This window comes from Podarcis filfolensis (genome assembly GCF_964270895.1).
Source record: "Podarcis filfolensis genome assembly, chromosome: 9".
Classification (NCBI taxonomy): Eukaryota; Metazoa; Chordata; class Lepidosauria; order Squamata; family Lacertidae; genus Podarcis; species Podarcis filfolensis.
Genome location: NC_139610.1, coordinates 4,606,399 through 4,630,280, shown reverse-complemented (window position 1 = coordinate 4,630,280; position 23,882 = coordinate 4,606,399). Strand labels below are relative to the sequence as shown.

Below are 23,882 nucleotides of genomic sequence, written 5' to 3'. Positions count from 1 at the left end.
AAGCCCAAGTCCATTCACTTAACACTGCTTCTCTCCGTAACTCCGTATACCATCCTCTTAAGTCTGGTGTCTGACAGCTCTTCCAGTGTTAGCATATATGAATAATTTTCTGCAACAATAATAAAAAAGGAACTTTGTGTAGGTTCCTTTCTTTTAATATTGTTAACCTGCCGGTGTAGCCAAATATGAGCAGTGCTGAGCACAAGCCACAGTTGCAAAGGAAGAAGAAGAAGAAGAAGAGTTTGGATTTGATATCCCGCTTTATCACTACCCGAAGGAGTCTCAAAGCGGCTAACAATCTCCTTTCCCTTCCTCCCCTACAACAAACACTCTGTGAGCTGAGTGGGGCTGAGAGACTTCACAGAAGTGTGACTGGCCCAAGGTCACCCAGCAGCTGCATGTGGAGGAGCAGGGAATCGAACCCGGTTCACCAGATTACGAGTCTACTGCTCTTAACCACTACACCACACTGGCTCTCCATAAACATACCCATAAACACTGTGGTACTTTTATGTTTCTTAGTCGAGGACATTGTTTCCCAAACTTGGGTCGCCAGCTGTTTTCGGAATACAATTCCCATCATCCCTGACCACTTGTCTTGCTAGCTTAGGAATGATGGGAGCTGTAGTCCAAAAACAGCTGGAGACCCAAGTTTGCGAAGGACTGATCTAGGAGGATGGCTTTCACTTGGCTTCTGTTCCACTTAAGGAACACTTGGGCGTGCGTTCCAAGGGTTGGGATTGTTGCTTTGTAGTTACAACTTTACCTGACATGCACCTGATACCTTCTGCCATCAGGCGAGGGTCAAGTGGGCAGGGCAGGGAGGTAGTGGCGGAGGAAGAGGGGGTCCACCCCAGGTGCCATCACTCCACCACAGCTGCGTGCGGAGGATCCTTTGCTCGCAGCTGCACCCTCTGCTGCCACCCACGCTTGAGCGGCGGCGGCAAACTGCCCAGTGGCGCATGCGCGACAGCACTATGAAAGTTGCTGCGCATCCACCTTACGTCCACCTTACGTACGGGGTGCGCGCATGCGCCCTATGTAGCAGTGCTGCACATGCGCCATACGTACAGCGCACATGCATGTGCCACCAGGTGGTTTGCCCTGCTCCCCTGCACCAGGTGCCGGTTCCCCTTCCTTTGCCCCTGCAGGGAGGAAAGGACTTGTGGGTCAGAATAGGACTCCTGGCAGTCCTATGTCATCAGTATGCGGATGATACCCAGCTCTACCTCTCTTTTAAATCGGAACCAGTGAAGGCAGTGAAGGTCCTATGTGAGTGCCTGGAGCGGTTGGAGGATGGATGGTGGCTAATGGATTGAGGTTGAATCCTGTCAAGACAGAAGTACTGTTTTGGGGGGACAGGGGGCGGGCTGGTGTGGAGGACTCCCTGGTCCTGAATGGGGTAACTGTGCGCCTGAAGGACCAGGTGCGCAGCCTGGGAGTCATTTTGGACTCACAGCTGTCCATGGAGGTGCAGGTCAATTCTGTATCCAGGGCAGCTGTCTACCAGCTCCACCTGGTACGCAGGCTGAGACCCTACCTGCCCACGGACTGTCTCGCCAGAGTAGTGCATGCTCTGGTTATCTCCCGCTTGGACTAATGCAATGCGCTCTACGTGGGGCTACCTTTGAAGGTGACCCAGAAACTACAACTAATCCAGAATGTGGCAGCTAGAATGGTGACTGGGGGTGGCTGCTGAGACCATACAACACCGGTTCTGAAAGACCAACATTGGCTCCCAGTACGTTTCCGAGCACTATTCAAAGTGTTGGTGTTGACCTTTAAAGCCCTAAACAGCTTCGGCCCAGTTTACCTGAAGGAGCGTCTCCACCCCCATCATTCTGCCCAGACACTGAGGTCCAGCGCCGAGGGCCTTCTGGTGGTTCCCTCACTGCAAGAAGTGAGGTTCCAGGGAACCAGGCAGAGGGCCTTCTCGGTAGTGGCACCCGCCCTGTGGAACGCCCTCCCATCAGATGTCAAAGCGATAAACAACTACCTGACATTTAGAAGACATCTGAAGGCTGTCTTGTTTAGGGAAGCTTTTAATGTGTGACATTTTAATGTATTTTTAATCTTTGTTGGAAGCTGCCCAGAGTGGCTGGGTTAATAATAATAATAATAATAATAATAATAATAATAATAATAATTAATGTAGCTTGTGGTCTAGTGGTGGTCTATGCCTGGGCTAGGCCATATGTGATACACTGAACACTTTGTGAATCAGGAAAAAGAACTGTGAAATAAAAGCGGAGACAACACTTTCTTAAAAGACAGCTGCACATAACTAGCATTTTTATTTTCTGCCAGAAGCTTGCACTCTTAACAGGATCTGATCATTAACTTGACTTTGCAAGCAGAAAGTGAACTAGTTGGACTATTAAGCTTAAAACAGAAGTAGCCATGCGTGATTGTGTCATCGTATTTTCTGTGGCGGCATCTGCACAATGCATCCACCTTCTCTGCCTTTTAAAAAACCCAAAAAACAGCTGTGCTCCCAGCTTTCACTGGTGCTTGACCTGAATATATCATATTTTTAGCTCTGCCTTATATTTTCATTGGCATTATCTTTCTGTATTTTAATGTTTGATACGTTTTTAAATATTGTATACAACTTTGAGATGATATGGGAGGTAACAGAGAAAGATTTTAAACAAATAAAAATAAATTAAAACTGTTGTAACATAAACAGTATTAATATGAATACTTGTGTTATATATGTGAATATTTATGAAGGGAACTGTTTCAGAATGCTAAAAAAATGCACATTCGCTTTATTCTGAATACTTTTTCCCCTGTAAATAGGTGTTAATTCTTTTCAAGTCTACATGGTCTACAAAGATCTCTACCAAATGACTGACAGCCAGGTAATCTGTGTATTTTCATATGAGATCTTTGATTCCCAGGAACTCTTCTAATTGAGATCCATGCTTTTGAATAAAGCTTAAGTTTGGGGTGTGTGTGTGTTGAAATGTGACCAGTCATGTCCCTCTCCTTCCTCTGAAATGAAAGTTACTGAACACCCTCTCGTGCATATTACAGTTAAAACATAACATTATGGCAGAATCTATTGTGAACACAAATTTCGAATTTTGAAACATGTCATTTCCAGCACGTGACTGGTATGGCCTCATGTTTTCAAGGAGTACCTTCACACGCTTGGAGCATATCCAGAACTTGCTTTAGAATATTAAACATTTACAAATGCTTGTAAATGTTTAATGTGCACTGTTTTTGTTATTTCATGTGTAGCTGTGAGGGCTCTGGGCAGGACTGGGACTACAGAATTTGGGGGGAGTGGGATTAATCTTTTCCACACACCCACAGTTTACCCCTTCCTGGAAGCTGCTGCTAGTCTTGTGAGGGGATCTTCCTCCCAAGACTTATAGCAGCTTCTGGAAAGGGCTGGGGGGGGGGGCTTAGCAGGACAGTAGCCTGCCCCCCTCCCTGTGTGCTGTGCTCCCAGTTCTACTGCTTTTTAGAGAACAAGAACTGTGCACATTTAATACATGCATTTAGCATCTATTCAAGAGTTGGCTTGGTTTTTGTTCCTACTTTTTCTCCAAGAAAAAACGCTTTGGAATCGTTTTAGAAGTTCTTGCCTTCTTCTTCTTCTTTTTAAATTTTATTGTTACCGTTCACATTGACACACCATACAGAAAAAGAAAATAAATTCCATCACCACCAAAGAAAAAAAGAGAATTAATACATCAACTAATAACCTTCAAAACATAAAATAAGTGGTCTTTTTCTATGCGCCAGACTTCCCGTCTATTCCTTATTACAGATCTTGTATTAATTGTTCGCTGCCATTGTGTAACGAGTTTTGTTCATTTTCAATATCCCTTAATCCATTCATTGGTTTTACCACATTTTTAACACTGCTACTGAAATTATTCGAACGATGCGTATGACCTTAAACTACTATTATTATTTTCCAAGTTTATTTAAAAAACTTCCCATTTTGAGATAAATACCTGTTTTGGTTTATTTTTTATCTCTTCTGACATGCTGTCTAATTCCGCGTATTCAGCCATTTTTTGAATCCATTCTAATCTTGATGGGACTTTATCACTTTTCCAATTTTCCGCAAAAACTTTGCAGAAGTTCTTGCCATCTAATTGTGGGAATCTGAGTTAAATGTGAGCTCTTCATGAAATCATAAACAAGAAAGCATCTACAGATTATTATTTTTTTTAATGTTCAGATTCCTGTCAAACTTATATTGACAACATTTATCTGGAAGGTGGTGGAATTAGAGGCAAAGTAAATGTGATGCTAAATGTGTTACTCCAAAGCATATCTGGGTGGGGTTACTTCTTAGGATTTCAGCAGACAGGGAGGGGGAACCAATTCGCCATTGGTGTCAAGCGCTGTGTTTTCCTCTTGCTAGTGCCACTTAGTACATCTGCATCAAGAGGGGAATGGGGAATGAAAGACTGTGGGCACCTCCCACTTCCATAAGTGACCTAAGCAAGTTTGCTGTTGAGATGGGACGAGATGAAGAAACAGAGTGAAATAAAGTTTTACCCTTTTTTGGCTGTTGTGCTACCGTAAAATGAAAGGAAATGTGTGTATGCATGTGTGTTTTAAAGAAGGGGATAAAAGAATTGGGATATACAATAATCTGTCATTGCTGACTGTTCCCCCTCCCTTGGTACTGTATGTAGCTCTATGAAGCCTTTACTTTTCTGAAAAGTCTTGGAGCTGTAATCATGGTCCATGCTGAAAATGGAGATTTGATAGCTCAGGTGAGAAAAACTTTTCTTCTACATTTATTCTTTGAACTGTCTGATACCCTTGATAGGTAGATTCGTTGGGCACAGATGTTTGCCATCTTATCCACCCATCTGATTTGGTTGTAGATTAGTACTGCAGTGTGGCAGTAGCAATGGTCATCAAGCCCTCGCAAAATGTAATGAGTGCTGAATGTAATGGTTGTGACAGGGAGTGATTGAAAATGAGCCCTACTTGGCGCCATGAAAAATTAAAATAAGATGTGAAGTAATTTATAGGTTCTCGTTAATCCTGAACATAGAAAAATCTACTGATATCAATTGGATGTGCTTAATTGTGTGCTTCACCAGGAATTAATGGATGCTAGCCTTTCTCTGGACTGGACCGCTTACACTGGGCTGTGTTTAAACCATGCTGTGATTGCAGAAAGGTACCCAAAACATGCAGACATTATTATTTGGCCCAAAGTTCAGTACTGGATGCCGATGATGATGATGATGCTAGTATCAAAAAGAGGTTCTTTATTGCATAACTGTCCCAGAAAGACCTATGTGACAAATTGGTACCAATTCAAGTGCCACCTGGCCTTAGATGTCCATGCTTAGAACCAGGTAGATCTTAAGCAATGACACAGTCAAGAAGGGAGGCCTTGGAACAGGTGGACATTTTCAAAATTCTGTCAGACAGTTGGCATATAGAATCTGTAATAATTATCAGTGCATTTTAGTTGTGGTGGAAGAAGCGAATGGGCCTCTGAGTTTGCCAGAAATTTAATTTATTTCATTTTATTTTTGAGTTTTTGTGGTGCTATTCATGGCCAGAAACAGTTCCAGCTAAAAGCAAACAACAACATGCTGCCCAAATGACTGGGTTGCCCCAGCCACTATGGGCAGCTTCCAACAAAATATAAAAAACACAATAAAGTATTAAACATTAAAAACTTCCCTTTTGACATCTGATGGGAGGCTATTCCACAGGGCGGGGACAACTACTGAGAAGGCCTTCTGCCTGGTTCCTTGTAACTTTGCTTCTCACAGTGAAGGAACCACCAGAAGGCCCTCAGAGCTGGACCTCAGTGTCCAGGCAGAACGATGCAGGTGGTGATGCTACTTCATATATACAGGGCTGAGGCTATTTAGGGCTTGAAAGGTCAGTGCCAACACTTTGAGTTTTGCTCAGAAATGTTCTGGGAGCCAACATAGATTCTTTAAGACAGGTGTTATATGGTCCCAGTGGCCCTCCAAGTCACCAGTCTAGCCACCGCATTCCGGATTAGCTGTAGTTTCTGAGTCACCTTCAAAGCACACATTGCAGTAGTCCCAAGCAGGAAATAACTGGTGCATGCCTAACTCTGTGAGACAGTGTGCAGGCAGGAAGGGTCTCAGCCACCATACCAGATGAAGCTGGTAGACAGCCACCCCGGACACAGAATTAAGCTGTGCTTCCATGAACAGCTGTGAATCCGAAATGACCCCAAGGCTGCACACCTGGTCCTTTAGGGGCACAGTTACCTCATTCAAGACCAGGAAGTCCTTCACACCTGATTGCCCCCCCCCCGTCCCCCAGAAGCAGTACCTCTGTCTTGTCAGGATTCAACCTGAATCCATTGATTACCCTCCATCCTCCAGACACACAGGACCAGGTTCATCACATTCACTGTTTCTGATTTAAATGAGAGGTAGAGCATATTGGTGAACACCCAGACCAAACCACCTGATGATCTTTCCCAGCAGTTTCATATGGATGTTAAAAAGCATGAGAGAGAGGGTGGAGTCATGAGGCACCCCAGAAGTGAATGTTGAGGGGTCTGAGCACTCATCTCCCCATGCAACTTCCTGGACATGACCCAGGAAGGAGTGGAACCATTGTGTAACTGTGCCCCACACTCCCAACCTTCCTAGATGGTCCGGAAGGATACCATGGTTAATGGTATCAAAAGCTGTTGAGAGATCCAGCAGAACCAGGAAACAACTTTCACCTCTGTCCCTAACCTGCCAGAGATCATTGATCAGTCAACCAGGGTGGTTTCTGTCCCGTGGTGGAGCCTGAATCCTGATTGGAAGGGATCCAGATGGTCCACGTCCTCCAGACATGCCTGTAGTTTAAAACAATTTAAAAATAAAACAGGCACCTAGCATAACACATAGTTAAAACAGCAGCAGTTAAAATTATAAATCAGGAACATTATGCAGTAAAAGCAGATTGGAATATCCGAAATCTGTAAACTACGCAGAATACATAGTTGATTGGATGATATTTAAATGCTAACAATAAATATTGTTCCTTAACCAACAGACATGACTGAATACAGTGTATACAAGAGACTTTTGATACATATCAATTGTTATGTTTGTAACCTGTTGGCCATCATCTTTTGTCTATTACCTCCTCAGGAACAAAAGCGTATGCTGGAGATGGGCATCACTGGACCAGAGGGCCACGCCTTGAGCAGGCCGGAGGAGGTGAGAGCTGTGTTCAAGTTCAGTCTAAGGGCTGCAGGAGCTATGCGTTAAAGTGTCTACAATTTTTTTCTAGCAGAACTAACCAAACCAAGAGAAATCCATTAGCACTTCACATCACTTTATGATCCTGTGATAATAATGCCTTAATACAGAACACCTTAATAACAAAAATTTAAGCTGTGGCCTTGAAGCTGATTGCCTGCAAATGCTCCATTGACTTCTATGAGAATATTAAAGAAGAAAGGGGTCGCTTTGGTAATGAACACTTCAGTATAGCAGTTGCTTGCAATGTGGCAAGCTGATTACATTCAGTTTTTAATGTTTTTGAAGTCGTAGGAGTTTTTTCAGGTACCACCTTGAGCCATTCATGCCATTTAGATCAGGGGTGAGAAATCTTTTTTCCTGTAAGCAGTATTCTGAAATTTGTGTATAGCTTCAAGTTAATTCTGCCTGGAGAAAAAGCAAAGTGTGAAGTAGCAGGAAGGGTTATATGTTTGTAAGTCAGTTAAAAGAGGAAGGGGGTTGAGGGCTGAGGAACTGTTCATAAAGCAGAAGAGGAAAGTGGCTGGAATCTGGGAAATACCTGTGTGAAAAATTTGCAAGGTAATGATGAGGTTACTTTGACTGAATTTCTTTCCTTATTTCAGCTTGAAGCAGAAGCTGTTTTCCGAGCCATCACCATAGCTAGTCGCATCAACTGTCCGTTGTATATCACCAAGGTCATGAGCAAGAGTGCAGCTGACATCATTTCACTGGCTAGAAAGAAAGGTACAGAATGCAGCCTTTCATACTGTTATGAGAAAAAAAAACTGCTCCTTTTCCCTTATGGGGTATCCAAGAGCCCATAGAAAGTCCTTTTGTAGGTTCTCTACTGGTAGGAGAAAATAACAGAGACCAACGAGAAAATATTGAGAAGCAAAGCAGCTAGTAAGCCTGATAGTTATTAAAGCTGTTGCAACAGGGTGCTCCTCCCCACACACAGGAGGGGGGGAGGGACCCCGAGCCATGCGCCCAAGCCGTTATATAGACTTTTTAAATTGCCCGCCCTAGAGTCCAAGACCACCCCAAGAAACATCATACATACATCACAGAAGGGGTGTGGCCCAAGACTACCCCCTTAATACATCAGAGAAGGGGCGGAAATCTGGGTGTGTCGTTTCTTCCTGTCTGCCAGGTTACCTGACTGGATTACCTGGGCATCCTGGCCACTCTTTTGTTATGATAACTACTCAGTTCCTGAATCCAGGTCACAGGTTTACACCCTATTCATATTTTAGATGTGCCCTTAAGACAGGATTTGTGAAAGAGACAATGGGGAGATTTCCCATTTCTTTCGACCTTGCAGAGTAATATTTGAGGTCATTTTGGGAGAGAGAAAATGGTTTCAGGACTTTTCTGTGGGTTTCAGACATGTGGTTTACATATTTGTATGTGTTTGCTTGGTACATTTATGAACATCTATTTATGTACATTTATGAACGTGGGTGGCGCTGTGGTCTAAACCAAAGAGCCTAAGGCTTGCTGATCAGAAGGTCGGCGGTTCGAATCCCTGCGATGGGGTGAGCTCCCATTGCTCCGTCCCAGCTCCTGCCAACCTAGCAGCTATATAAGACCTTAAAGTTCTTATAACAATATCATGTATCTGAAACGTTGGACTTCTAGACATGGGTCCTTGTCTGGGGGACTCTGGGCTCTTGGGGCAAAGGTGAGGCTATAGGATCAGGCTATTTGGACTTGCTTCCGTAGTAATTCCGTGAATGAGCACACTGAAGAGAGGACTGTTCTCATCCCAATACAAACAGAAGTACCTTTATGCAGTGCTTTGAGACACCAAATAATGTTGCTTCTTTTCAAGGTGCTAGAAAGAACAAATTACCGTATTTTTCGCTCTATAGGACGCACTTTTTCCCCTCCAAAAATGAAGGGGAAATGTGTGTGCGTCCTATGGGGCGAATGCAGGCTTTCGCTGAAGCCTGGAGAGCGAGAGGGGTCGGTGCGCACTGACCCCTCTTGCTCTCCAGGCTTTGGGCAGATATCCACAAGCCTTGGGAGCCCGGTGGGAGTTCCTGCGGGCTCCCAAGGCTTGCGGATAGCAGCCTCCAAACCCGACCTGGTTTGGAGGCTGGCGGTGGGGGAAAGCAGTGCTTCTCCCCACCGCCAGCCCCATAAGCTCGGGGGACAGCGGGGAGGCAGAGTGCCACCTTCCCGCTGTTCCCCCACCTGGTCTTTGGGGCTGGCGGTGGGGGAAAGCAGTGCTCCCCCCCTGCCAGCCCCAAAGAGCAGGTTGAAAGGAACCCAAAGCCTCCAGAGCCCAGCTGGAACTCCCGCTGGGCTCCAGAGGCTTCGGGTGAACGCACCTTGAACGCACAGGACGCACCTTGACTTAGAGGGGGAGAACAAGAAAAAAAAATTGCATCCAATAGAGCAAAAAATACGGTACTCCATTTTGAACTCCCAAGCCACAGCACAAAGGTCTTCCCCATATCTACATATCCATGGCTTGCTTTCTCACCACTGGATAGCTTGTGGCTCAATGTATGAAGTGACTCTATTGAGTGAAAAGCCTTGTATATGTGGGGAGACTATGCAAACATTCTGTCCGTGGTGCTGGATGAGCGCTGCCTCATTTATCCTTGCAAATTGCTACTTGATACTGCAGTGAGTCATCAAGTGATGAATACCTCTGTGCAAACCAGCAGGAATCACCAAGGGAGTAAAATGGTAATGACAGAGAAGCTAAAGAGAAGGACTTGAACTTTGTTGAATGCTCTGAGCTGGTTCTGTGCAGCTTCACATCCCCTTTTCCAGTGCTCCCTTCTTTTCGGTTCTTTTGGACCACCCCTCTTCTGCGCATTGGTTCTCCTTCTGAACTGGTTCATGGCTTTCTGCATTAAATCAATCCATAGCTCATAGACCTCACCTCTTGGCTGCGCACATGAGAACCGTTTGGCGCACAGTCTGGCCATAGTGACTGGTCCCCAGGGAACTGGGTGAGATGGAGAAAGAGGCCACCAAAATCCCAGTATGGGGTTCTTCCCCCCATTTCCTCTCTGGCTGTGCTGCTTTACCTTTTTTAAGCAAGCCAACTAGCTCTTGACCAGTCCACTAAGAAATTCTTTATTGACTTTATCAAGCCATCCTTATATATCACATTCTTGCTGTACATTCAGTTTATTCAGATATGCATTTACTTGTGGTTTTTGTTGCATCCCTGAAAGTCAAACAGCTGAAAACATGTCAGTCTGAGCAAGATGACTGAAATGCTGGCTGCACTTGCATATCTCTACTGAAAGTCTGCAGGTCTGAGAGTTTGGGAAAGTGAAGGGGCCCATGAACTACTTTGAGAATCCCTCAGAATAGATAGACTAGCTCCCTGGTGAGGAAATATTTTCTTCTGTTTAAACATGTCTCTCTGGAGCTCTTTATATATCTATAATTTTCCATTACAGATTTTCAAATTCAAATCAATATAACCATAATCATTTACTTTCCTTCCCCTCCTCCATGGTTTGTTTTAGTTATCCATTACTAGTGCATATTACATATATTTTATTTTATCTCCTTTCTCATTATATCTTCACTTAATTTAAACTGCTGAATTTACTCTAACCCTGCTAACGTTTTAACTTGTTTACAATAATTATTCAAATCTTCTACAAACATTTTCCAATCTTCCTTAAAGGCTCCTTCTTCCTGTTCTCTTATTCTCTTAGTTAATTTTGCTAATTCTGCATACTCCATCAGTGTCACCTGCTATTCCTCCTTCGTTGGTGCTTTTCTCTCCTTCCATTTCTGAGCATATATCATTCGGGCTGCCATGGCTGTGTCTGCCGTAGTCGGAAAAAAAAAAAATCTTTCCAGTAGCACCTTAGAGACCAATTAAGTTAGTTATTGGTATGAGCTTTTGTGTGCATGCAAGGTATCTGAAGAAGTGTGCATGCACACAAAAGCTCATACCAATAACAAACTTAGTTGGTCTCTAAGGTGCTACTGGATGGAATTGTTTAATTTTTAATTTTTAATTTGTTTCATACATGAAGTGTTACCCTCAGCTGACATTTGATGAAGTGGACGATGCTTGTTAGTTGATTCATTTACGATAACATTAGTTTAATTTGACTAGTCTTTACATTGTCTCCAATGTTAGTTAACAAATGGTAGGGGAATGTGGCTTTTAGGTTGCTGTTAGGATGTAGGCAGTTCCTTAGACCGGAAAACCTAACTTCTGTCATCTATGCTCTGGTGATCTCTAGGTAAGATTGCTGCAACACCTTATACATAGGGCTACCTGAGGATGGTTTGGAAACTTCAGCTGGTTCAGAATTTGGTGTCCAGGTCGCTCACCAGGGCATGAAAGTTTAAGCATATTACACCAATTCTGGCCTGAATGCACTGGCTGCCGATTAGTTTCTGGGCTCAAGTCAAAGTGCTGTTTTTGACCCATAAAATCTTAAATGGTTCACAACTGCAATGCCTCAAGGACTGTCTCTTCCCGTGTGAACCAGTTCAGACCCTGCGATCATCATCTAAGATCCTCATTTGTGTGCCTCCTCCACAAGAGTTCTGAAGAGTGGCAACATGAGAACATGCCTTCTCTGTGGTGGCTCCCTGTTTGGGGAATGCTATCCCCAGGGAGCCTTGCCTGGTGCCCTCCTTCCATATCTTTAGGCACCGGGCAAAAACTTTTCTCTTTAATCAGGCCTTTGGTTGATTAACATACTATGTCCTTTAAAATGTGTTTGTGGGAGGTGGGGTGATTAGTTTGCTTTTGTCTATTTTGTATTTTGTGTTCTCATTTTGTATTTTTGTTTTGAACCACCCTGTGATCTTCGGATGAAGGGTGGTATATAAATTTAAAAAATAAATTAAAAAATAAATTAAAAGGATGGTATAATCAGTTGTGTGTTTCCATTCCCCAAGGTGCTCTTGTTTTCGGGGAACCAATCACTGCCAGCCTGGGGACAGACGGGACACATTACTGGAGCAAAAATTGGGCCAAGGCTGCAGCATTTGTGACCTCACCACCTCTGAGTCTGGATCCTACAACACCTGATCATTTGACCTCACTTTTAGCATGGTATTAAATTGCAACTGCTTGTAAACCACCAATTCAGCCAAGGGAGCCCTTGAGCCTCTTGGATGTGAGCTAAAGTACAGAAGTAATATGTAATAATAGACAAGTATTTTGATGTGGTTTGATTATTGTCAAATTTGTTCTTGTTTGTAAGGGAATAGCAAATACTGTATTTAGCTCAGAGTGAAATTAGACATTATGCCGGAGACATGTGACACCCCCACCACAAGGGGAGGAGTCTGCTAAGCCCTTTCCCTGTTCAGAATTACCCCACTTCCCCTTTGACAAGAAAATCGGCTCGGAAAGGATGGTTTTAAGTGATAGGAAGGAAAAGGATTAAATAGCCTCATCCCCATCCACTCAAACTGGCAGTCTTCTGTGACTGCTTTTCAGTACAAATCAATCAATCAGTCCGTCATCAGACGGTTCACAGGCCTCCCATGGAACATCTAACTAGGTCCTTAGTGGGGTGATTGTATAGAGTGACCTTTAAAAAAAATAATCTGTAAACAAAATTGCTGTTCAGTTTCACTTTGGTTTGCCTTACTGATGCTGTTACAGAGACCTGAAAAACACTAGGAAAGATACCCAAAGAACAATACTTTGGAGAATAGTATTGATGTGAATGTGGAAGCCGAGACATGAGAGGTTAACAGAACTGAAAAGCAGTAGTTAACCATAGAATATACATTCCTGAATGAATGTGTGGCACCAGTAGCTAGAAACACAAATGGTAAGCAACCCACATCCTTGCCTCCAGCCTTTGAAAATATTTCTGTCTCCCCTCTATGTTCCTTCAGTGGTGACCTGCAAGTGACTGGAAGTGCCCACTGTACCTATAGCACAGCCCAGAAAGCAGTTGGAAAGGACAACTTCACTCTGATTCCAGAAGGAGTAAACGGAATTGAAGAAAGAATGACCGTGGTCTGGGATAAGTGTGTGGTAAGCAAAGGCAACCGCTGCTTCACACCAGATCCTGCCCTGTACTGCTCAGAGATTTCCAAATCTAACTCTGAGCTAGAGGGAGCTGAGGTCAGTGGACCAACACCCAGGGCCTCTTATTTGCACTCACACACCAGGGCCTCAGGACACACAACTCTGCCAGCCTGGGCTGCTGTGATGCTCTACTATGATGCTGGAACTGCATTTAAAGGCGACCAGGAAACTTCGTTTTTGTACAAAGTGTGGCTGCCAAAATGTTTCTGGGAGACAGACGCTTTGGCCACCTCATATCAGTGGCACTAGTTACCAGGGCTGTCTTAAGCATAAGCGGTGCTGGGGTGCAAAGATCCTCCCGGCACCCCACCCCCCAGGTTGCCCAGTCCCAGCCATGCAGGAGGGCGGAGCCAGCCGGCCACCTCAGCCTCTTGCTGGCTCAGTCACCCCTAAACTTGCGGCTTAGAGCCTCCCACAGCAGAAGAGCCTGCCGCGGCGCTCCAACCGATGGGCAGACTCTTCCCCGGACTCAACTCTTGGGCCCTGGACTCTCGGCCTGGCGCCCCTGAGAGCCCGGCACCCGGGTGCCCCGCACCCCTAGTGCCTATGGGTAAGACGGCACTGCTAGTTACCAGTCTGCTTCTGGACTCAGTTAAAATGCTGATATTATCATTATTTCTTCTCCCAATTCAGTTCTGTCGGTGCTGTCACTTGCATTGCCAAAACAACTACGCGCACGCACACACAGTATCAGCAGCCTTGGGATAAGCCCAAGGTTTGCAGAAGTAAAGGGGGGCGACAGCACTGGATTTAAGGCAGCGCAACCAGTTCCCCCACACTGGGCACCGAGCCAAGGGGGCGCCTTCTCAAAGCCCAGGAAACATTTGGCTGGCTTTGGGAATGGGGCATAAGGGATCAGGCAGGGTCCTAGAGCCCTCTCACCTCCTTTCCAAAGCTGGGAAAGCACTTGCTAGGCCCTGCCTGGAGCCGCCACAAAAGGCCTCGTGGGCCACATATTGGACCTGCATGAAACGAGGTGCTGGGGACAGTGTCAAGCTCTCAGTGGTTTTCTCCCCTTGCCTCTGCAGCTTGGTTAGCCTATTCTCTTGCTCACTGAAGCACATTGTTCTCTTTTTTCCTTTGAAACCAAGTCTATCTCATTGCTCCTCTCCATGAATTTTGCACCATGAATATTGTGGCAGCTTCTGGGAGCTGCAGTGAAACCTCTTCTTACATCTGCTTCTGCTCGCGTCCAATTTGCCCAACCCGGAAGTAACCGGTGGGTTTGCTGCCATTTGTGCATGCACAGAAGCAGCAATTGCTGTTCGCACATGCACAGAAGCAGGCAATCGCCGCCTGTGCCTGCGCACAACGGCGCCCCTCCCAGAGACCTGTTTCAACTTTTGGACGGGCCTCTGGAACGGATTGTAGTCATGAGTAGAGGTTCCACTGTACTCACATAGTCCCAAGATCTTAAGTGATGCTTCTTCCATCTCCTCCCAGCAATCTCTCTTGTATCCATCAGCACCATCATCTCGCCCCTCCCCCATGCTTCATCTCTGCTTAAAAGGGACGCGGGTGGCGCTGTCGTCTAAACCACTGAGTCTCCTGGACTTGCCGATCAGAAGGTCAGCGGTTCGAATCCCTGCGACGGGGTGAACTCCTGTTGCTCTGTCCCAGCTCCTGCCAACTTAGCAGTTTGAAAGCACGCCAGTGCAAGTAGATAAATAGGTACTGCTGCGGCAGGAAGGTAAAAGGCGTTTCTGTGCGCTCTGGCTTCTGTCATGGTGTCCTGTTGCGCCAGAAGCGGTTTTGTCCTGCTGGCCACATGACCTGGAAAGCTGTCTGTGGACAAACACCAGCTCCTTCGGCCTGAAATGAGATGAGCACCACACCCCATAGTCGCCTTTGACTGGACTTAACCGTCCAGGGTTCCTTTGCCTTTACCTTCCCTTAAAATCTCTACTTGCTCCACTCCTTGTTCTGGTGGCAGCCTCCTTCAGAGCTTAATATCTTCATTAACCTTCATTCAGTTAATGAATTAACCATTCATTCAGCCTTCATTAACCTGGTGTGGTCCGGTTGTATTGTGCTACAACTCACATCATTCTTGGCCACTGGCTAGGCTAGATGGAGTTTATGGCAGTTGTGCTCCAGATTTAGTAGAGGGCACCAGGTTGGGGAAGGACAAATAGCCCAGTCAACCCACCAGGTTCATCATCCTTTATTCTAACAGGGCCAAACAGTCATTTTACCCACAACAGCCACTATAACGAAGCAAATCAACAGGCTTCTTCCACCTGCCGTGCAATTTTTCTGGCATTTTGCCCCTCTGAATTCCAAGTCTCAACTGCTAGTTTCATTTGCCATCTGCTGGTATGTTAAGAATTATTTTTTTAAACTCAATTACCTTTTTTAAAAATAAATAAATAAATCCATAACTAATTCCAGGAAGAGCCACCAAATCTAATACCTGTCTACATCCGCATACATATTCCTGCTGGCTCTTAATCACCTGCAGGAAATAATACTGGTGATTTAATGGCAGATCTTGTCCATTTGTTCCCAGTGACTTAGATGTTCTCTGAGTAAAATTTTGTTGACCACCACCTCTCATCTCTGTTGTATGTACACATATACTACTATTCTTAAGATACGTTACTCATGGAAAATTTATCTTAGTCTTCAGGTAAAATGGATGAAAACCAGTTTGTTGCCATTACTAGTACCAATGCAGCCAAAATCTTTAACCTCTATCCGCGAAAGGGTAGAATCGCTGTGGGTTCGGATGCTGACATTGTGATCTGGGACCCAGAGAAGGCGAAGACCATCACAGCCAAAAGTCATAAGTCGGTAAGAGGAAAAGCTCTTCAATTTTTTTGAGAACTACTTAAGGCACTATTGCTGCAGGCTGTCAAAAAATACCCTCAACCACGGCATCACAACATGTGCGCAATTGCTCTTTACTGCATGTGTGCGTCACCCAATTGTGTCTAGAGAATGGATGCCAGTGCTGCCACCATCAAAGATACACAGGTAGCAGGGCCGGCCCACCTGTGAGGCGGGGTGAAGCACTCACCTTGGATGGCAGAAGCCCCCCAGGCACCACCCTACTGGCAGAAAAGCGCCACCAGCTTCTGTGCCAATTTCCGGTGAGACTTTGCTGAAACCTGCCATCATTGCTGCCGCTTTGTGCCACCGCACCGTGACGTTTTAATGGTTTTGACTCCCTGATGATTAAAGAAAATTAACTATCATGTTTAACACCTTCTACAATTTAATGTCGTATAAATCATTCATGCCTATCAATAAATGAGAATTAACTGCATGTTCTGGTCTCCCCATTGCAGGCTGTTGAATATAATATATTTGAAGGCATGGAGTGTCACGGTGCTCCCCTCATAGTCATTAGCCAAGGGAAGATTGTGTTTGAAGATGGAAATCTCCATGTAAGTAAAGGAATGGGCCGTTTCATTCCCCGGAAGCCCTTCCCTGAATACCTGTATCAACGCATCAAAATTAGGAATAAGGTAGGTTTGTATAGATATCCAAACTTCTTGTTGCTAATCATTTCTGTAACATGTTATAATGTACAAATGCTTGAATGTATATATTTTTGTAGAACAATCAATGGGTCATTTCATCTGGCTGTTTGAGCCCACCCAGGGATGGCTGTGGGCAGGGTTCCTGCATTACAGGGAACTGGACTAGGTGACCCTTGGGGTCTCTTCTATCTCTTCAGTTCTGTGATTCAGAGAGAGCAATGTGCCTGAGGAAATACACAGTGGCTGTATCATTCCTGAGATCCACTGCCCAGTTCCAGTCCATTTTGAGACATGAGTTTTGCCATTGTAAAGGTAAAGGGACCCCAGACCGTTAGGTCCAGTCATGACCGGACTCTGGGGTTGCGGCGCTCATCTCGCTTTATTGGCCGAGGGAGCCGGCGTACAGCTTCCGGGTCATGTGGCCAGCAGGACTAAGCCGCTTCTGGCGAACCAGAGCAGCTCACGGAAATACCGTTTACCTTCCCACTGGAGCGATACCCATCTATCTACTTGCACTTCGACGTGCTTTGGAACTGCTAGGTTGGCAGGAGGAGGGACCAAGCAACGGGAGCTCACCCTGTCGCGGGGATTCAAACCGCCAACCTTCTGATCGGCAAGCCCTAGGCTCTGTGGTTTAACCCACAGCGCCACCCGCGTCCCATTGTACATGTGAATAAAAGTTAAATAAAAAAATGAGAATGCTGGCTGAAGCTTTGTCATTTTACAGGGATGGGGGACATATTGAAAATGATCCATTGATCATTTGTGGGCCCTCGGGGAATTTCAGGTTGGCATACCCAGTGACTAGCATTATCAATCAATCTTTATTACGGTCCAGAGACCCAAGAAACCGTTACAAAGCAATGCACAATTCAGACAGCCTACCTCCAAGTTAAGAAGAAGAAGAAGAGTTTGGATTTGATATCCCGCCTTTCACTCCCTTTAAGGAGTCTCAAAGCGGCTAACATTCTCCTTTCCCTTCCTCCCCCACAACAAACACTCTGTGAGGTGAGTGGGGCTAAGAGACTTTAAAGAAGTGTGACTAGCCCAAGGTCACCCAGCAGCTGCATGTGGAGGAGCGGAGACGCGAACCCGGTTCCCCAGATTACGAGACTACCGCTCTTAACCACTACACCACACTGGCTCTCAACAAGTATTTTGTTCAGACTTAAAGATAGGGATAATTGTTTCTTGCAAACACCGATAAAAACTTTGCCACTGCTAATGTTCTAGCGTTTGTCCAGTCTTCCAATAGGAACCTGACATAGTGAGCCTCTGATTTTCCTGGGAAAGGTACCAGCAAGGGTAATATCAGTTCAGCCCTGGCTTGCTAATATTTCACACAGTGCAGCAAATTATGTTTTATAGAATTGATGTCTTGAGCACACGAGCAAAGTCTATCCTGGTAGGGAACTCCTCTCAACCTGCCATCCAACACTGCAGAAGGAAAGACGTTTAGTCTGGCTTTGGTGAATAACCTTTGATAATTTGGTACTGTCAGGTTTTTAATGTAAGGTGTTAACTTAAAAAGATGCCCATATTGTACTCCTACTGCCAGCGGACTACAGACTGCGTGTGATCGAGATCGCAAGTCACTGTGTGTATTATCCCATAATCTTTGCTTTAACATCTTTTGGACGCCTTCATAACCCAGGTAAATACAGTTGGGGGGGAGACAGACCAATAGAGGTGGCTTTTTTAGCCATGGTTTTCTGCCATTTGCTGACAAATTCCTCATTGGTCAGGTGTTGGTACAAACCCTTCCCTAGATTAAACACTGAAATCCTGAGCCAATGTTTTAGAGCAGCCCACCACGCTTTAGTTGAAATTGGGCATTCACCAGCTTCTAACAGAAGTATGGAGTTGGGGACACAGTTGGGTACCTGCAGCAGAGATCGTAGAAATTTTGCCTGAAAGCCATCTAGCTTAGGCAGGTCCCCATTATGCCAGACATTTGCAGCGTACAGGAGTTGCGTGGCTATTCCCTCCCCCTCCCACAGATGGAGTAAATAAAGACACAGGACACCAGAATTTAGGTTAATGGGCGAAAAATGGCCACAACTTTATTGATTACAGGAAAGAGCGGTATTGGCTTAGGCATTGGCCCTAACAGACTATCCGGTTCTAACCGGGAAGGGTTAAACACCAGCAGGGGGAGCCCCCGAGATGCACATCCCTAGGCGCTCCCCGAGGGGTTACCGCTCGGGAGCGCGCTTTAGGCCCTAGCCTCCGTAGGTTTCGGACGAGGCGACGCCCCTCGGAGTCCTTTAACGAACTACCCTTCAAGAAGTGGGGGAGGTGATGGCGTTCCTCCCCCCCGATCTCATTTGCATAACAATACCCCGGCCAATGCCTAACCGCCAAGACCAAGAAGTTGTGACGTTTGCTACGAGGTAGGCGAAAAAACCAAGTGGCTTCAAAATTCCAGCCAATTAGCCAAATGGAAAAACTCCTACCAGGCCCCTTGCGGCGATTGGCTGAGGCTGCAGGAGATGAATAATAAAAGGGAATCCCTGGTTCCCGCGGGGCTGGCACCAGCCCCGCGAGAGTGCGTGTGGGCGGGGTCATGAGCCCGCAACACACACCCCCTCCTAAATTCGGGAGTGGCTTTGGGAAACGGGTTTTGCGATGAAAACCCTTAAGGCTGCTGGAACATATTTGCTGCCCTTTGTGAAAAAGAATCTGAGTATGGCTAGCTTTGTGATCTCTGCCTTTTGAAGGGAGGTTAGCCAGTGGTGCTTACAAGATCCTGTATGATGGAATGTGAGCCCTAGATAACTGAAGTATTTAATCTGTTCAAGGTTATGGCCATCCAGCACCCATTTAGACCGGGAGAAGCTTCTTTCGAATACTAAAATTTTAGATTTTTCATAATTAATGGATAAACGATTTCCAGAAAACTTCCTCATCAGATATTTAAAACCTGGTCTGGAACGTGAGATGATGGCCGCGTCATTCACATATAACAACAAGGGGGTCCTTCTCATTCCTTTTTTTTGGAAAGTGCCCATCTGGGTCCATTAAGCTCTCTTCTAGGTCATTTAAGAATAGACAAAACAATGTGGGGGCCAAAATACATCCCTGTCTCACCCCCCTAGTCATCTCTATACTCTTCGATAACTGTCCCTGCCGACCGCATCGGACCTGCAGTTTGGTTCTATTGTACAGGGCTTTTATAAGAAAGAGGAGTCATTTGTCCTGCAAAATCAGATTTAATTTGGACCATAGCTGGGATCTGGGGATGCAATTGAATGCTGATTTCAGATCCATGAAGGCCACAAAGAGTTTACCCTGTAGAGGCCTGGTGTACTTCTTGGCTAGGAAGGACAGCATTAGACAGTGGTCTGATGTCGAATGGTTCTCACGAAAGGCTGCCTTCAGATAGTATATTATGTTCATTTAGAAAAATTGTCAGTTTGCTACTGAGGAATCGGGCATACAGCTTGCCAATTATTGAAAGCAGGCTAATTGGCCTATAATTGGAGGGTAAGTTTGGGTGGCCTCTCTTAAAGATTTGAACTACTATAGCATGTTTCCAGCTATATGGTACTTTGCCCGAGTTATTTACTACCGTAAAAAGTTCTGCCAGAAGCGGAGCCCACCAGTGCTGTTTTGATGTAATCAGTTCCACTGGTATAAAGTCTTTCCCCAGAGCCTTTCCGCTCTTCAGATTCCCAATTAATGTATAGACTTCCTCCACAGTAACCAGCCTCCAATGAGGGAGCAGTGACAATTCTGACTTGCATTATTGTCAGTGCCCACTTTGTCTTCCATTCTTAGCAGAAGATGGAAGGAGCTTCTCTCTGTGACCAATCACAGTGCCAGTAGGAGAGAGGGGCAGGCCTTCACCACTTTGTGGTCCTTTTTGAGATGTGGCTTTTTGAGATGTGGCAGCCATTTTCTGCCAAGCCATTTTCTCCCATGCCAGCCATTTTGTGACTAGCGCCCACTGCACCTTTTCAAAATGCCAAGGGGCCTTCTGGCCCAATTAGGCTGGCAACCCTTTCTTAGATTGCACGGCACTTCACTTTTAGGTGCTTAGAAAATACTAAATCTTAGGATGTGCAAATCTCCCCACTTTGGGAACAGAAGATGGAAATGATGATGGAGGAAGTGGGACTCAGCAAGCTTGCTCTGTTGCATACATTTTTCATTGGTCTTATGTGTGAGATGAGTGGGTCAAATGCCAGGCCACTGAAATGTAATTGCATTTCTGTTTGTGATATGCAGGTAACAGAATTGCAAGGTGTCTCCAGAGGAATGTACGATGGGCCAGTCTATGAAGTTCCAGCAACACCAAAATATGCAACTCCTGCACCTTCCACTAAATCGTCTCCTGCCAAAAACCAGCCTCCACCAATCAGGAACCTCCATCAATCTAACTTTAGCTTATCAGGTGTGACAAACTATCAGTATCAGCAACCTTTTTTTTTTTTTGAAAACAGGGTCCACTGCAGAGAATTGCTTAGTACAAATCCATCCATCAGTAATTTAGTAAGGACCAGCATTGATGACTTACTGGCAGAAGGAGGAGGTTTTCAGTGTAAGGGGAAGCCCAGAGAGAACTGCGGCCTTGTGATGTGCTGTACATGTCTCTCTGCATTTTCAGTGCTACACCTGCATGCTCAGGTCTGGATAAAGGATGTCCACTCCCAGAAGTCTTGTGTGCAGGTGTAGGTCAAAGACAATTGCACAGAGGAAACCACATTGGTTTTCTGTAGATGGACCCGTGTTTCTACTAGTTCAGTAGGCAAATACCCATTAGCCTTGATGAAAAGTTACAGAAGAGACTTAGCATTCAGTGTCCGATGAAGGTTTGAGCACTGTCGCTTCAGAGTGCCATATCCTAAACATTATGTCGCAGGGGTGTACTTTGTAAAATCAGTATTTGTGTGGGTCAGCCCTCATTTTCAGTATAAAAGGGCAAGATGTTTAGCTCATATTAAGCATTTGCGATTACTTGTGCCATTGATTTCTGAGTAAATGAAAGGCTGGAGAAGCTATTAACTCTCACCTTGTTTCTGGATTGCTGTTGCACAGGTGCTCAGGTAGATGATAACAACCCACGTCGCACTGGGCATCGCATTGTTGCACCTCCTGGCGGTCGCTCCAATATTACTAGTCTTGGATGAACTCAGATGGAAACAGAAACCAAGAATAAAGGCTCATAGGAACAATTATTATTTCCTTTCTATGTCTGTGTTGTTGATCCCACACTTTTATTCGGTACTTGTGTGTGCGTGTGTGTGTGTGTGACAGGGAATCTCTCCTCCTCCCCAAGAAAAGTGAATAGAAAGAAGTCATCATTGTGTAGCGTGTTTGCTTGGAATAAATTGCCTCACAATTGTGCTTTCATACCTTTGCCACCTTTTAAAGCATGGTGCTTCCATTTCTCCATTAGTGATGGATGCTTTTAGCTTTGTCTCGTAATGACCTGATAGTTCGTTTGCACCCCCCACCCGTTAGCCGTGCTAGAGTAGTTGATGCATGTTACTAAGTTATTGATGCAAGCTGCAGTTTGTGAGTGAGTCCACTTTAGAAAGAACACTTTGCCAATAATTACCACGATGCCAAGGTAAGAAGAAAGACTGGTCATTTTTAAAATATGCAGAATAGGACAGGAGTCTTTCTTTTAATGTTATTTTTTAATTTATTAAATCCCAAGAAACCTCAATAGAGGAGGGCCTAGTGGCTCTGACCCACTTAGTACATTCCAAGTCTGTGTCTTTGCTTTTAGAAAGAGCCATAATTTCCACATAGTGACGCTGTTGCCATTTTGTTCAGGGGATTTCTACAACTGGCCAGTAGCGCTCACCTTTTGCATGAAATATTTGGTACTTCTAAAGAATTCAATTTGCTGTTGGATTTTTAATGTTTTTGTACAAAGTTTTTTCTCCTTTATAAATCACATTCATTTTTACTTATTATAATGTATCAGATCTACTAGTTGTGGTTCATTTTTTTTGAATTGAAGGCTTGTGAAATAAAAGAAGATGAAATGAAATGCTTTGCCTCTTTTTGCTTCCAGTTCAAAAACAAGCTTCTCATTCAGGGCGTAAGCAGAGAGCAGGTTGGGCGCCACAGTGTGGGGAGATGGGTAGGAGGGAAGAACCACTTTAGCCAGTACCAAAAGGTAAAAAGACACTTAAGGCTGACCTGGTTCCTCATTGCAGAGGCTAGCCACCATCTCCAGAGACCCCTTAATGTACATCTGTGAAGACCCCCTGCCCGATGTATTCACCAAAACACTCATTCGCTGCAGAACTGAGGAAAACGGGAAGCGGCAGAGGATGGTCACAGGCACTGGGTGCTCCTGAGGTGGACACAGCATGGCAGCATCCAGAATGGTAAGGGGGGGGGCATGTAAAGAGGCCCGATTCTTCCACCTTGCAAGCTCACTTTGAAGCGTTGCCAGCCCAACATGCATGGAGGGGAGACTGATGAGGGAAAGGGGCCCAGGTCCTGTTCTCCCAGGGGGCCAAACATCCGCCAGCATCACAAGGGGCTGGTGTGGACTGGTGAACCTAGGCCTACTTCAGACGTACATTCTACATCTACTAGCAGGCAAATTCCCCATGGCCTTCCCATGCCATGAAGCTGCTCCCTCAGTGGTGAAGGTCTCATCATTGCCAGGGCTCTGGTCCAAAAAAGCTGGGTCATGGGCCTCCACTTCATCCCTTTCAGCCTGGAAGGCAGGCAGGCGTCAGAAGAGGCAGAGGCTCCACCTCCTTTGCCCCCAGCCAGAGCCACAGAGGCTTCTATGCCCCCCAACACATCCTATGGGGGGGAAGCACTCGCCTTGCATTGTTGGACTGCTGGGTCCATCTAGACCCCGTTATCACCACCATCATTGTAACAGGGCCTCTGCCCCCAAGAGGGCTGACCCTCTAAATTTCAGCCGGGGGGGGGGGGCAAACCAGACCAGCTCTGGTCTCCATGAACAGAGCGGTGTTCCTCCACCTCTACACTCCAAGTTTCCTTTACAACAGCAACCATGAGACTTGCCAGGTTGGAGGAGATGGGGGTTGAGGGAGAGGAAATGCGCCTAGAACCATCACAGTCATCACAGAGAGCCTGTGTGGCTGAAGTATTCCCACTTCTAAATTACAAGGCAGATCATGCACATCAGTC

At 45.4% G+C, this 23,882-nt stretch overlaps 1 protein-coding gene across 2 annotated transcripts in view; it reads left to right on the top strand.

Moving 5' to 3' along the window:
* CRMP1 (collapsin response mediator protein 1) overlaps window positions 1-22,755 on the top strand; it is a 39,480-nt gene extending 16,725 nt beyond the window's left edge. For both annotated transcript variants that reach the window (XM_083630389.1, XM_083630390.1), the window contains exons 5-14: window positions 2,803-2,864; window positions 4,668-4,748; window positions 7,128-7,196; window positions 7,844-7,964; window positions 12,117-12,273; window positions 13,071-13,212; window positions 15,889-16,059; window positions 16,557-16,736; window positions 20,982-21,147; window positions 21,792-22,755. In XM_083630389.1, coding sequence (XP_083486515.1) covers window positions 2,803-2,864; window positions 4,668-4,748; window positions 7,128-7,196; window positions 7,844-7,964; window positions 12,117-12,273; window positions 13,071-13,212; window positions 15,889-16,059; window positions 16,557-16,736; window positions 20,982-21,147; window positions 21,792-21,883 — 1,241 coding nt within the window. In that variant the 3' untranslated portion in view covers window positions 21,884-22,755. The remainder of the gene's footprint in view (window positions 1-2,802; window positions 2,865-4,667; window positions 4,749-7,127; window positions 7,197-7,843; window positions 7,965-12,116; window positions 12,274-13,070; window positions 13,213-15,888; window positions 16,060-16,556; window positions 16,737-20,981; window positions 21,148-21,791) is intronic.
* The last annotated feature ends 1,127 nt before the right edge of the window (window positions 22,756-23,882 follow it).